This window comes from Piliocolobus tephrosceles, chromosome 1 (assembly GCF_002776525.5).
Source record: "Piliocolobus tephrosceles isolate RC106 chromosome 1, ASM277652v3, whole genome shotgun sequence".
In the NCBI taxonomy this organism is placed as follows: domain Eukaryota; kingdom Metazoa; phylum Chordata; class Mammalia; order Primates; family Cercopithecidae; genus Piliocolobus; species Piliocolobus tephrosceles.
Window position 1 is genome coordinate 215,985,425 of NC_045434.1, and position 15,119 is coordinate 216,000,543.

General features: G+C 49.1%; 1 protein-coding gene across 3 annotated transcripts in view; it reads left to right on the forward strand.

Moving 5' to 3' along the window:
• NPHP4 (nephrocystin 4) overlaps nucleotides 1-15,119 on the forward strand; it is a 138,029-nt gene that overhangs the window by 3,363 nt on the left and 119,547 nt on the right. For all 3 annotated transcript variants that reach the window (XM_023215199.2, XM_023215200.2, XM_023215201.1), the window contains exons 2-3: nucleotides 4,603-4,775; nucleotides 13,029-13,172. In XM_023215199.2, coding sequence (XP_023070967.1) covers nucleotides 4,603-4,775; nucleotides 13,029-13,172 — 317 coding nt within the window. The remainder of the gene's footprint in view (nucleotides 1-4,602; nucleotides 4,776-13,028; nucleotides 13,173-15,119) is intronic.

A 15,119-nucleotide genomic window follows, 5' to 3' on the forward strand; every position in this document is an offset into this window, starting at 1 on the left:
AAAAAAAAAAAAAAAAAAAATAGTTTACAGTATTATAACTATAATGCTATTATAATAACTAGTTATAATAGCTAGCTGTGTGACCTTGGATTGGCTGTTTATCCTGAGTCTCAGCGTTCTCATCTGTAAGATGGCAATAATGATGATTCTCATTTTGCAGAGTTGTTGCAACAGTAACCATGGAATGTTTGTGAGTTCCTGTCTTGCATCAGGGGCTCATTAAAAACGGGTGTATTTTCATCTTTTTTTTTTTTTCATGGAGAGCCCACTGTACCCTTTTCTTGGGTTCAAGACCTGGAGCCCTCTCGATTGTCTTTTTTATTGTTGATTTGTCCCCAAAGGCCCCTCTGTTCTTCCTCCAGGGCATTTGTATTTCATCCTTAAAAGACTTTTGCTGCGGACCCAGCCTGATGTCATGGAGCTCACAGTCTCACAGGACAACAGCATAGCTCTGGTGAAGTGTGGTGGCTCTTCTGTCACCTGGCCTGTGTGGGAGCAGCCAGAGGTGGGGATGGGGCTTTCACTCTGAGGAGGGAGCATTTGGTTTGACTCCTGGATGCCAGAGCAGAGGTGGAAAGGAGTGACGAGCAGGCGGAAGGGCACCTAGAGAGATTTATGAGGTGCTGGGAGGGTACTGAGAGCTGCTGCGGCCACCTGGGCTCCCACCTGCAGAGTCCCAGGTGTCACCTCGGCCTCCGTGGTCCCTCGGACTGTGACTGCCCTGCCTTCACATCCCGAGCCCCAGGACTTCTGTGTGGGTGGCAGGTGCTTTCGGAACAGATGCCCTTCTGCCTAGTGTGTGCCCTGCTAGTACAGCAGGGGGCCAGCATGCTTCATGCTCCCTGTGAGGGTGGACTGGCGTGCACACGTCCTTCAGCGGTGTCCTCGGGCCAAGTGTGGCACTGAGTCCTGCAGACACCCAGGGAGGAGACACCGGGTCAGAAATCTGGGGCAGGTGAGGAACATGGGCATCTGCGTCAGGAGATACTTCCTCTGTAAAATCCCCACCCGGGGCCATCACGGCCTGCATTTTGTATGAATACACTTCTGAATGTTATAAAACATCAGTGGGAAAGAAAAGCTTCAGGGTAGCTTTACTAAAGCTTCAGTTTGATTTTGTGACCGTTTGCTGAGTTGTGATGGTACCAAGGACACAGGAGGAATGTGACTTCTTTCTTCAAGGACTTGGCCAGTGAGCAGTTCAACACAAGACAGGTGACAAATGCTGTGACCAAGGGAAGCACAGAGGCCATGTGAGCCTGGGGCCTGGACCCTGGGAGCACCTAGGAAGCCCTCCTGGAGGAGGTGGCCCTTGAGCTGGTATTGGTCAGGTGTCTTCTGCTTAAAAGTCTTGGTAGCTGTATGATTTCCTGTGGCTCCTGTAAGAAAGTCCAACAGACTTGGTTGCTTAAAAGTAGCACAAATTTATTCTTTTCCAGTTAGGGAGGTCAGCAGTCCAAAGTCGGCTCTCCCTGTGGTGGCCCCTGGGGCTCTGGGCTGGCCTGGCATGGTGTGGGCAGTTGTGGGCATTGGAGGAGAGACAGCCTGGGCTCAAGTCTCCCGGGAAAGACTGATGGCTCAGTGTGGGCCATGTGTTCCTCCTTGAACCAGTCACTGCAGACCTCTGGCTGGAATTGGGGAGCAGCCCTCCCCACACATGGAATTGGGTGAGGGTCCTCCACAAAACAAGGGAAGTTGAGCAACAAAAATAGCCCACAGAGAACAAAAAGCAACAAACCAGCGTGTGTGCCTGCTGGATTCACACAGGACCAGACAGTCTGGTCCTCTGAAGAGTACCTGGCCCACATGCAGCATCTGGGTGTACTGTGGGTGGAGGCAGGACCCGGGGCAACGGCCCCTCTCAGGCTGCCTGATCGTGTCCTCTCGATTCCCACACATGCTGGGAGCGTGCAGAGGGTGAACCATTAGCACAACCCTTCTCAAACTTTTTGGTCTCAGATCCCTTTACCCTTTAAAAGATTATTGAGGACCCCAAAGAACTTTGGTTGGCTGGGCGCGGTGGCTCAAGCCTGTAATCCCAGCACTTTGGGAGGCCGAGACGGGTGGATCATGAGGTCAGGAGATCGAGACCATCCTGGCTAACCCGGTGAAACCCCGTCTCTACTAAAAAATACAAAAAACTAGCTGGGCAAGGTGGCAGGCGCCTGTAGTCCCAGCTACTCGGAAGGCTGAGGCAGGAGAATGGCGTAAACCCGGGAGGCGGAGCTTGCAGGGAACTGAGATCCGGCTACTGCACTCCAGCCTGGGCGACAGAGCGAAACTCCGTCTCAAAAAAAAAAAAGAAAAAAGAAAAAAGAACTTTTGTTTATGTGAGTTGTATCTACCAATGTTTACTGCCATAGAAATTAAAACTGAGAAATGTTAAAAATATTAATTTATTTAAAAATAACAAGGCCGTGACATGTTAACATAAAAACATTTTTTACAAAAGCCAACCATATTATCCAAAACAAAACAGAAAAAAAATTAGAAGAGTGGGATTCTTTTGCATTTTTGCAAATGTCTTTACAGTCTCCTTAAGAGAAAACAGCTGAAGGCTCCTGTTTGCTTCTGTACTCAGCTTCTGTGTTGGCCTGTGTTGCCTTGGTTGAAGTATGTGAAGGAAGTCCATCCCTATCTAGTTAGGGAGGAATCTCTTGGGTCATTGTGGATATTCCTTGCTGCTGCACTGAAACCCCAGGAGCAGGAGTTTCTTAAGGATTTGTTCTAAAGTGGAGTCTCTACCACGTGAATGAACTCTTCGTGCTCTGACATTAAAGTCCTTTGGTCTGTCTTGCACTTTGGGTAGATGTTTTATTCTTGCAGGATTTTGTACCATTACGCATTGTTCAGAAAATATTGGTTCATGGAGTCATGCAGACCTTCTGACTATTGACACATTTAATGGTGTAACCTTAGACAATCACGTTATTTCACTGCCCGTCTCATCAGGGAAGTCTTGAAGACGTGTGAAGCTGGTAGGCTCATGGTGGAGGATACAAACGTTTTCAATTCTAATGTTTGCTTGGAAACTCCATTTTTATCACAGTTGTTTTCCCGGAAGTGACATGCTTACTTTGTTCACACTTGAGAAGATGTCTGCCAAGTCCCCATGTTTTGTCTCTCAGTCATTCTTAGTGAAAATGGTGTTGAATAAAAAAAGCGGTGCGTTCAGCCTGCAGCCCAGTCACAGCAAGGCTTCCCCCGGGGATGACTGTTGCCCTTCAGTTTGCAGCAGAAATGCTTGTGTATTTTCCATTTTGTCTAACAAAATTAAGAACGTGTCTACCGATTTCGGTCAAGATATAATAAGATGAATAGTTTTCCCAGCTTCACCACCGATGTTCTTACTTGAAGCTGCCTTGTTCTTTTCTGTGAGAGGTTGGGAGGACCTCACCCAACCCAACCAGCCTTGGGTCAATGAGGCCCCAGTGGCTTTACTTGCTGCTGCCTCTGCCCCAGCACACCACTGCCACTGCCACCGCCACCTTAGTGAAGGAGATAACACCTGGGTGTCAGGAAAATTGTTTTGACCTTGTAGAGCCCTGACAGGGTCCTGTTAAACCTTGGGTTTAGGGAATGTACTTAGAGAGCTGCTGTCTTAGAAGGCCAAATCCACTGCTTTTTCTCCTTACTCGCCATTTTAGTATATGGAATTCAACCTCTTCTTGAGGTTCAGATCTTTGGATTCTGTGTCGGCTAGAGAAGATTTAGATCCTGGTCTCGCTGGACGGGGTCAGATAACACTCAAAATGGGCCAGGACCCACCAAGAAGCTGGTAACACCTGAAACCTGTCCCCAAATGGCTTTAGCAACAAGAGACTTTGTCCATGTAGCTGAAGTGTCTTGGGGTGACTGGCCCAGGGCTTTAATAATGACATGGGGACCCAGTGGCCCTTGCTCCTGCCTTTTCCTCTCTGCTTGTTTTTATGTGTTTCCTGAGGTGGCCCCGGGCAGTTTCAGGCTGACCACCTCTCAGCTCAAGGACTATATTCCCTCTCTCATGCTCCCTGGGCCCCCTGCAAGATGGTCCCACCCTAGGGCTGTATTTCAGCACCTGCGCCTGGTGTCCTTGTGTGGTACCCAACCTTGACAGCTGTGCAAAACATCCCTTCGTGTCCCCATCCGGAACCAGCCACAGAGGCTAGGAGAGTCGTGCTCTGAGTCTGGCCCACGGGAGTAGGGGTGGGGCGGAGGGTTCTCTGGAGGTAGATTTTATTTTTATTTCTGAAAAGGTAATTCCCATAGTTCAAAGTTGACAAGGATACCCAGGAAAAATGAGTCATCCCATGGCGACCCCAGGCACCTGGTGTATCACCCTAGATACAGTGTGTTATTGTACAACTTTCATAAATTCTAAGCAAATACAACGAATATATATACCTACATTTATTTTTCCTTTTTGAAATGCAAATGGTACTTCCCAGGGAAGGCAGCGTGGGTGCCGGCCAGCAACCAAGTCCACTTGTCTAGGGTTTGCAGAGTGCCGGTTTGGGGGACGGAGGTTCCTCTGGGATTTAGTGGGAGGCAGAAGCCTTCAGGATTGCTGTGACCACTGTAGCCCTTACAGCTCTTCTCTCTATTTGAATGTGACTGGCACAGGTCATCCGGGAAGCCCACAGGACCCTCAGGCGGGCAGGATGAATGACTGGCACAGGATCTTCACCCAAAATGTACTTGTCCCTCCCCACCCACAGAGAGCACGCCAGCTTGTGAAGGAATCCACAGCTTTCCAGTGTGTCCTCAAGTGGCTGGATGGACCGATAATTAGGCAGGTAACAAAACGTGCTATTAGCAGATACATGTTGTGATTGCTGTTAGTTGAGATGTGGCTTCCAGTTAACATACGGATGGTCCTTGGCTTATGATGGTTTGATTTTTGATTTTGCTACTTTATGGTGGTACCCATACAGCCATTCTGTTTCTCACTTTTAGTGCCGTTTTCAATATATTACATGAGATACCTAACATTTTATTTAAAAATAGGATTTGTGGGCCGGGCGTGGTGGCTCAAGCCTGTAATCCCAGCACTTTGGGAGGCCGAGGCAGGCGGATCACAAGGTCAGGAGATCGAGACCATCCTGGCTAACACGGTGAAACTCCGTCTCTACTAAAAATACAAAAAATTTGCTGGGCTTTGTGGCGGGCGCCTGTAGTCCCAGCTACTTGGGAGGCTGAGGCAGGAGAATGGTGTGAACCTGGGAGGCGGAGCTTGCAGTGAGTCGAGATGGCACCACTGCACTCCAGCCTGCGTGACAGAGCAAGACTCCTTCTCAAAAAAAAAAAAAAAGTATTTGTGTGAGATGACTTTGCCGAGTTGTAGGCACATGGAAGTGCCTTGACCATGTTTAAGCTGGGCCACCCTAAGTTCTGATGTTCAGTAGGTTATGTGTATTAAATGCATTTGAACTTACGATATTTTCAACTTAACTGGGGTTTATCAGGATGGAATCCCATCATAGGTCAAAGAGCATCTGTATTGATTTTCACTTATTCACTTGCATCTTATACCACCATACCCATTACCTTGGGCCTTGGCAGTATTTGGAGGCAAAGTGGCCCATCAGCAAAGAGAATCTGATTCAGTGACATGGTCAGCACTTTTGACACTGGGTAGAGTTTCTTTATGCCCACAGTGGAGCAATTTAAAAACCCAAGTACTCTGATTTCCTGGGTTATTTCTGAGCCAGGTGGCCTTGTGCATGGCTCAGCATGGCCCGCTTTCAGCCTGGCAGTGAGGACTGCAGGGGCTGAGCTCCGGGCATTCTGGCAGCTCTGTGCGTGGCTGGATGTACCACGGCCTTGGGCACACTCAGACCTGGGCCCTGATGGCGTCACATCCATCTGTGCCCTTCAGCTGGCGGGGAACCTACTGGACAAGCTGGTGCTTCTGTGCTGCTGCCCATAGGACACCCACACGATTGGATTGTCCTCGTGAGGCCCAATGGCCCATGGGGATGCATGAGAAGGATCAGTCTTGCCATTGTCAACCTTTTTTACAGGATTTGGCTTGGCAAGTTCTTTTTCCTCTGCAGCTGGGAGAGTGATATTCACATATATTCAGTTGTTGGAGCCCCGGGTCTGTGACTAATTTACTATTATTAAATCACTGATGTTCTGTATCGTTCAATTCCAAGCCCTCGGATTGAGTACCTGCTGTGTCTTTGCCGCTGTGGTAGGTACTGTGGTGGCTGCTGCTTTTATAGCTTTACTTCCAGCACTTCACTGTGTTAATTCACTTAATCCTCAGAGCAGCTCTGTGAAGCTGCCACCACCTTACTCCCATTTTATAGAAGAGCAGCAGCACCTGCTAAGTAAGAGTGGAGCCAGCGGCCCAGGGCGACGGCTGTAGCTGGGATGCCACCCTCCTTGTGTGGCTCAGCCGCCTTCCAGAAGCTCACGGGATAGTTGATAGCACGTCCCTCTTTCCTAGGAAGTTTGCAAAGGAAATTTTATTTCCCCATTTCATTTTATTTTTATTTGTGAAAAGGTAATTCACGTATTTCAAAGTTGACAAGGATACACAGGAAAAGTGAATCATCCCCTGGCATCCCCAGGCACCTGGTGTATCACCCTAGATACAGTGTGTTTTTGTACAACTTTCATACATTCTAAGCAAATACAAGTAAATATACCTACGTTTATTTTTCCTTTTTAAAATGCAAATGGTACTTAGTGTATTCCATTCTGTACCTTTCTTTCTTTTGTTTTTGAGATGAGGTCTCACTCTGTCACCCAGGCTGTAGTGCAGTGGTGTGATCTCAGCTCACTGTAAACCTCCTCCCTGTGAGCTCAAGCGATCCTCCTTCCTCAGCCTCCCAGGTAGCTGGGACCACAAATGTGCACCACCTCGCCTGGCAAAGGTTTTGTATTTTTGGTAGAGTCGGGGTTTCACCATGTTGGCCAGGCTGGTCTCAAACTCCTGAGCTCAGGTGAGCTGCCCGCCTCAGCCTCCCAAAGTGCTGGGATTACAAGTGTAGCCACCAGGCCCGGCCCTGTACCTTGCTTTTCAAAAAAATTCAGGCAGTATATCTTATCGATCATTCATGTTATTACATGAAGAAAATTTTCTTGTTATTTCTGAAGACTGCACGGTATTTCTTTGTATGAATGAGCCTTTATTTATTTATTTAGAGACACTGTCTTGCTGTGTCACCCAGGCTGGAGTGCAGTGGTGCAATCTTGGCTCACTGCAAGCTCTGCCTCCCGGGTTCATGCCATTCTTCTGCCTCAGCCGCCCGAGTAGCTGGGACTACAGGTGCCCGCCACCACACCTGGCTAAGTTTTGGTATTTTTAGTAGAGATGGTCTTTCACCGTGTTAGCTAGGATAGTTTCGATCTCCTGACCTCGTGATTCGCCTGCCTCAGCCTCCCAAAGTGCTGGGATTACAGGCATGAGCCACTGCGCCCAGCCGAGCCATCATTTATTCAGTAAGGCCCTGATTGATGAACATTTAGACTTTTTCCAGTCATTTGCTGTCACAGACACTGCTACAGTGAATAACCTCATTTTTTTCATATACAGGTAATGTCAGAATAATATCTAGAAGTGGAATTCCTGATCCAAAGTCATATGTTAAAAGATATTTAAAACCCAATTACATATTGTTTACAAAAAAGTGCACTTTAAGCATAAAGACATAAACAGGTTGCAAGTAGAAGGGTGGAAAAATATAAACCATGTACATACGAAGCAAAGAAAGCTTTGCGTCTGTGCTAGTAGCATAAAAAGTAGATTTCAAGGTGAAGAGTATTCCCAGAAATAAAGGGGCACTTCATAAAGACAGTGATCTTCAAGGAAACCTACCAATCCCTAACGGTATGTGCGTTTGTGTTAGGGGCCGCCAAGACCACCCCCCAGGTTTGAAGAGTCTCTAAGAGGACTCACATGACTCAGCATATAGTCGTACTCTCAGCTAAGGTTTATGGCAGCAGAAGGATACAGAGCAAGATCAGCGAAGGGAGGAGGCATATGGGGGATGTCTGAGGGAAGAGGGTTCGAACTTCCAAGAGTCCTCTCAGTTGAATCACATAGGATGCGTTTGATTCCTCCAGCAAGGAATCGTAACAACACACGTGAAATGTTGTGTAGCGTCCAAAATTCCAGACTCTCAGAAGGGAAACACGTGTTTAGCATAAGCCACGGTACATAAACGGGTTAGGCACGGTGAGCCCCTCTTACCAGTTACGTGGTAGGAACTCTCCTGAAATCTAAGTTCCCAGACTCCAGCAAAAGGCCAGACTTCTAAGCTGGTCTTTCAAAGCATAACAGTCAGGTCTGCTCTGATAACTCTTTTGTACAAAACAGCAAAATTGGACAGAACTAAAGGGAACTATATTCAGATTCGTAATCATGGTTGGAGACTTTTAACTCTTCTCTCAATTACTGAAGAAACAAATAGATCAAAAAACTCCTAAGGATTTGGAAGCTCTGACGAATACTGTCAATCACCTCGTCATCTCTTCAACGCTACTCCCAAGAAAGCTAGAGTACACGTTCTTCCCAAGTATACTGTCAATCACCTTGTCATCTCTTCAACACCACTCCCAACAAAGCTAGAGTACACATTATTCCCAAGTTTATATGGAACAGTCATCAAGATAGACCCTCTGCTGGGCCATTAAAATGTCCCAATAAATTTCAAAGGACCCAAATTATAGCGTATGTTTATTGACTACTGTGCTTTTAAGTTATAAATAAATAATATGAGATCTAGAAAATCCTCAAATAGTAGGGAATTAACATACTGGATCAAAGAAGAATTAATAGGGAAATTAGAAAATAATTTGAACTGAATAATGGAAGAAAATATACAGATATGTAGGATATAGCTAATACAGTTCTTTGAGGGAAACGTATAGCTTTACATGACTATTAGAAAAGAAGAAGGTATAAAATCAGTGACCTCTGCTTCTTCCTTAACAACCTAAATAAAGGAACAAATTACATACAAAGTAACTAGAAGAAAGGAAATGGTAAATACAGTTATGCATGGTTGCTTGACAATGGGGGTACATTCTGAGAAATGGTGGTGGTAGGCGATTTTGTCCATCACTGTGCAAACATCATAGGATGTACTTACACAAACCTAGATGGTGAAGTCTGCCTCACATCCAGACTCCATGGTATAGCCTAGTGCTTCTAGGCTACAAACCTGTGTGGCATATTACTGAATACTGTTGGCAATTGTAGCACAACGGTATATCAAACATAGAAAAAGCAGTAAAAATACAGTATTACAACCTTAAGGGGCCAGTCATACATACAATCTGTTGCTGATGGAAATGTCATTATGTTACCCATGACCGTATATGAGCAGAAATTAATAAAGGACAAGTAATGGAGAAAATCAGCCAAGCTAGAAGTTGGTTCTCTGAAAAGATTGATTAAAATTGATCAAGACAAAAAAAGGAAAAGAAAACACAGGCTACCAGTATTAAAATGAAAGAAGCATCATGATAACATATGCTATAGAGGTTAAAAATATAATGTTGAATTTTATCAGATACTAAAGGAAGAAGTAAGACGAATTCTAGACAAACTCAGAAAATAGAGGAGGAGGGAATACTTCCCGGCTCATTTTTTGAGGCCACCATAATTCTGATACCCAGTCAAGGGCGCTACAAAAAAGTACAGGCTGGTATCCCTCATGAATGTTAACACAGCAGCCCTGAAACTATTAGGACAACAAAGCCAGCAATATGTATCAATGATGGGGTGTTAGGATCAAGTGGGGCGTATTGCAGGAATGCAGTGTTATATATACAAAGATCAATCAAAATGCAGTGTTTAAAAGACGGTAAATAGAATTTGTATAAATTCTATAAATAGAGTTTGGAAGTAGATGATACAAAGGTTTGGTGTAGATAGTCTTACAAGTTTGTGTAATTTTAGTTGTTTTGAGAATTAATAGCTTTAGATAATGGCCAAAGCCTTCTTCCCTGTGAAAGGTGTTGGCTGAAGAATATTACATGCTTGTTTTGAATTCAGGGCACTTTGTTAATGATTTTAGTATATTTCTCATACTGTCCCATTTACTTTTTTTGTTTAGTTTAATTTTACCATGATCATTGATAACATTTCTTTATTTTGGGGTGAGTATTTCAGTGCAGTTTGATATTCGTTGGGCACCACGATGTTTGGGGCTGTGCAGATGACAGGGTTGACTCTGCCCTATACTGTGCCTTCAGGAGCTCTCAGTGGATTCTTGTTTGAACAGGCTGGGTGTGAGTAGCGTAGAGGTGGCGTTCTGGAAAGAAGCCCCAGCCAGCGACGGTTCTGGGAGCCACGGGGATCCTGCCTGAGGATAGCCTCGTGAGAGTGCAGGGGAGGAGGGGGCGGGGTGCTGGGGGAACCCGGGCAGTCCCGGGTGAGGAGGGGCACGTGCAGAAGCTTTGCCTAGACCCCAGGGACAGAGCAGGGAACACGCTTATTCGAGACCCACGTCCTCACAGAACTCACATTCTAGATGGGGCGGCAGACAGTCAACATGGAAAAGCCAGGGGATTGCTCTGGGGAGAGATGAGGCAGGTCAGAGGGTGGGTCTGAATGCGGGAGGAGCTGAGGAGGAAGAGGGACCCAGGGGAAGAGGGAAGAAGCGTGGTGATGGGAGCTGGGGCCAAGCCCTGGCAGCATGGTGATGGGAGCCAGGCTTGGAGTCTTCAGACCTGCTCTGCTTGCCTTCCCCGTCCCCATAGATGACACCACCTCCCTCCAGGTTGCTTTACGTGAGATGTGGGACCAGTGCTGGACCTAGGAGGGCTGGGCCAGCCTAGACAGCTGGCCCTTCCTGCTTCTCTCCCTTCATGACCGTGCAGCCGCTCCTGCGAAGCAGCAGAGCCCAGGTGTGCCTGCTTCCTGTCACCCTCCCTGCCCCTCCCTCTCTCGCCTGGTTGGTGGCAGCAGCCTCCTAATGGGCCCCTGCTTCCACTCCCACCCCAACATGGCAGCTGCGGGAATTTTAATTCTGAATCAGATTGTGTCATTTCTGCTTAGAATCTCTCCCTGGCCTCTGCATGATTGGAGTGAAAGCCCAGCTTCTCCTCGTGCTGTGAGGCCTACCTGAATGCTCCTGTGCCTGGCGCTCATTCCTGCTCTTCTCCCTGGCCCAGCCTGCTGCAGTCTGGTGGGCTTTCTGCTTAGAATGTAGCTAGGATTGGTTTCCATTCAGGGGTGGTGAGGCCAGCGGATCAGAAGACGACTGCAGCTGAGACTCTGTGTGTTACTCAGGGCTCCCAGGACATGGGACAGGCCATGTCCCACAGGCCAGCTGGGGAGGTGCAGGGTTGCTCAGGAGGCAGGAGGGTGGAAGGGAGGCAGGGCAGAGACTTGACTGTGGTTTTGTGGGAGGACTGGGCCAGGGAGGCTGAGCAGCTGGACAGGCTTGGCGTTGGCCAAGGAGAGTCATGTCATGGTCTCTGAGGTGCAGGGATGGCCTGACGTTTCTGCTCACTGACCCTGAGAGAACAGGGCAGAGGGTGGGACTCCTGGGGTGTGTGAGCCAGATGGAGTGGGACGTGTGGGCTCTGGATGGGTTGGTTTTCATGTCAGACATGTTCTGACAGGCCTGCCATTTGCCACCCTAGGAATTAACTGGCTCTGGGGGACGGTCTGTCTCGTCACTGAGGCCCCAGATGCCAGAGCATCAGTAATACAGAAAATTAGAAATTACAGGCTGGGCACGGTGGCTCACCCCTGTAATCCCAGCACTTTGGGAAGCCGAGGCGGGCGGATCACTTGAGGACGGGAGATCGAGACCAGCCTGGCAAAACCCCCTCTCTACAAAAAGTACAAAAATTAGCTGGGTGTGGTGGAGTGCACCTGTGGTCCCAGGTCCCAGCTGCTTGACAGGATGAGGCAGGAGGACTGCTTGAGCCTGGGAGGTGGAGGCTGCAGTGGCCAGAGGAGACCCTTTTCTTAAAAACAAAAACAAAAACAAAAAGCAGGTACTAAACAGGTACTATAGCTAAATATAGTTCCTGCACTTCTCGCTGGCTCCTGGAGCACCTGTGCTCTCTTCCGCTCAGGACTTTTGAGTTTGCTCCTCCTCCTGCCTGGCTCCCTCTCCCCAAACCCCCTTTGGTTCTTCTCATGCCCTCCTTGCTCTCAGCTCAAGGGTCATGTCAGAGAGCCTGCCCTGCCCCGCCCACCTCTCCCCGTTCTGCACCCTGTAAGCCCTGTAAGGGCAGAGATTTCGTCTGTTTTGTTCCTTGTTGTTTCCCTAATTCTTGGAAATGTGCCTGGCAGAGAGTCATGGCGCAGAATAGATGTTTAAGTAACATTTGCTAAGTGAATGGGTGAAAGAAAGGTGGGGGACTTTTTGTCTCAGGTAAGAACCTGTCACAGAAGAGCAAAGGCTAAAGCAACACTTGCTGTAAGTGGTAAAGCTCTGGGCAGGGTCCTGCCTGTCTACACTCTGGCTGCTTTGTTCTGTATTTGCAGCCATGATTTCTCAGTTCTCAAAGATCTGCTTTTTCCTTTGCCAGCATCACCCCAAAATCTGGGAAGTTGAGGATTTAGAGTTTCTGGTTATATCAGGAAGGGCTCATTTGGTTGGAAATGATTAAAAAACGCATCCAAAATGATTTAAATGAGAGGTGATTTGTTAACTCACACAACAAATCCACAGCCAGCATAAGCTTCAGGTGTGACTTGAGCCAGGTCTCAGGTGATGTCACCTGGACTTGTTCTCTCTCGCCTCTTGGCTGCCGGCAGCCCTGGGCCTCATCCTGGCAGGCACGTGTGTCCTGTGGTCATGTCCTCTTGTGCGTCCTGGGCTCTGGCTGAGTCAGAAGCCTGTGTCTGTTCCAGGGGACTGCAGTCTCTCGTTGGCCATGGGAGGGCCAAGTGCTTTGGTTTATAACCCCACCAAGACCAGTGGCTGTGGGAGAGAGGTAGTCCCCTGATAAGGAAACCAGGGTGCTTACACCTAAGCGAGGTGGCCCCATGTGCACCCACGTGGCCTGCCAGTGACCGCCCGGCTCATGGTGCTGAGACTCTTGAGGGCCAATTCCCCGTTGTTTCCTAGGGAGTGCTGGAGGTGCTGTCAGAGGTTGAATGCCATCTGCGAGTGTCTTTCTTTGATGTTACCTACCGGCACTTCTTCGGGAGGACGTGGAAAACCACGGTGAAGCCGACGACGAGACCGCCGTCCAGGATCGTCTTTAATGAGGTGGGTCCTGGTGACAGAGGCAGGGGCTGCTCCAAGGCGGAGGGTGGGTGTGCGGGGGGTCCTGGGGGGCAGCCCAGAGAGTGGGGCCTTGCCGAGACCTCACAGGGTGTCTCAGACTTGTGGGTCCCAGCAGCATAGAGCTCAGTCTGGGCACTTTGTTTCCAAACAAAATCTTACGTGGAAGCCAGTTTTCTTAAACAGACGAGAGAGCTCTGCTCTGCTCTGGTTGAAGGGTCAGGGGCATGGGGGTCTTGTCTCAAGGAACCTTGGAGTTCTTGGGAATATTGGGAAATGGTTGACCTCATCTGTGGCCGCTGCCACTACTGCCCCCTCCCGTCCCTTCCCCCCTACCCCCCTTCCCCTCCTCCCTCCCCTGTCCTCCCTCCCTTCTCTCCCCTCCCTTTCACCCCCCTTTCACCCCCCCTTCCCTTACTTCTCCCTTCTTGCTCTCCTTCCCCTCCCTGTCCCTTTCCCATATCCCCTCCCCTTCCCTCCTTTCTTCCCTCCCTCCTGTATAGAGAAATTAAGATTTAGTAAAGTGACTTGCCCAGGTAGCAGGTAGCAGAGCCTGGACTCACACCTGTGCCTTCTGTCTTAAGACCGGCAGGTGGGTGGGCACTGTTGAGGAGTGTGTTTTCCCTCAGGTGGTCTTGCGGCTGGCCACCCTGCGGGCCGGTGTGCCCCGTGTCTGCGGTTCACTGCACAGCGTGCATTGCATTCAGCACCTGCTCTCTGCAGGGCGTCGAGCTAGGCTCAGGGTGATGATGGCACTCACCTAACAGAACTGCAGACTGTTGGGGAGACACACCGAGCAGGTAACAGAGTAATTGCAAGTTAAGTTCTCAGGAGGAGACCAATAGGAGAGCGCAGAGACCTGCTTTAGGTGGGTGACAAGGGAGGCCTCTCTGCTAAGCTGCCGTTTCAGCTGGGCCCTACAGGATGAGAAAGAAGCTGGCTCCGTGACAAGCAGGGACGAGGCTGCTTCAAGCAGAGCGGGGAGAGCCGGGGGTGTTAGGACGAGAGGAGAGCCCAGGTGCGCCGGTGGGTGGGGTTGGCAGAGTGGCCCCGTCTTGCCTTCTGACTGGGTCCTACAGGGTCTTCTTAGGGACGCTGGCGTTTTACTCTTAAGAGCCGGTGATGTCATGGAGGTCATGGAGGCCTTTCCCGTGCCTGGCTGCTGCTTCACAGCTGAACTCGAGTTGGGGGGGTTTGAGAGGGACGGTGTCCGAGCACATTGAGTGTGCAGCAGGGACAGTGTGGAGGCGACAGAGGGATGAGAGGGTCTCGTCTGTCTTGGTTTGATCTTTCTCAGGTACAGAAGGAGGCCCAAGAGGCCTGGTGTTGTGACAGTTTGTATGAGGAGTAACAGTGGGGGTGACAGTGGCCATCCTTTGAGACGTTACTCTAGGTAACCACTGCCCAGGCGTGCCTTTTCTGTGGGTCCCTGCTCTGGCCAGTCAGCATCTCCGCCTCGGGCCACAAGCTAACTGCTCTCCATACCCCACCATCACCCAGCGCTTGGGTTGTGTGTGTCTTGACATGGATGGGTCCTGGCTCTTGCCCTTCCTCCCATGGGTAGTAGAGGGAGAGAATGACCTCAGAGGTCAGGAAGCTTCAATAAAAAGCCTGGCTAGAGTGTATGTCATGACAGCTAAAGATGTGTCTGACATTAAGGTTGTGAAACAGCTTATGCAAATACCTCTTAGAGGGCTGTCTGGCAGCCGTGTCACAAAAGGTTTCATGTTGTAAATCACGTGTGTGACTGCGGGTGAGCCCTTAGAGTGCTGTTTCCGCACAGGCAGGGGGTCCCCTCGCCGTGAGATCCCGGTGGTGGCGATGCTGGGCCAATTGCTGGGGATAGGGCTGTTTAGCTTTAGCTTCCTCAGGTGCGCACAGTGAGCCCCCGAAACCTAGTGCTGTGACAGCTGTGCAGCTGGTGGTGAAGGT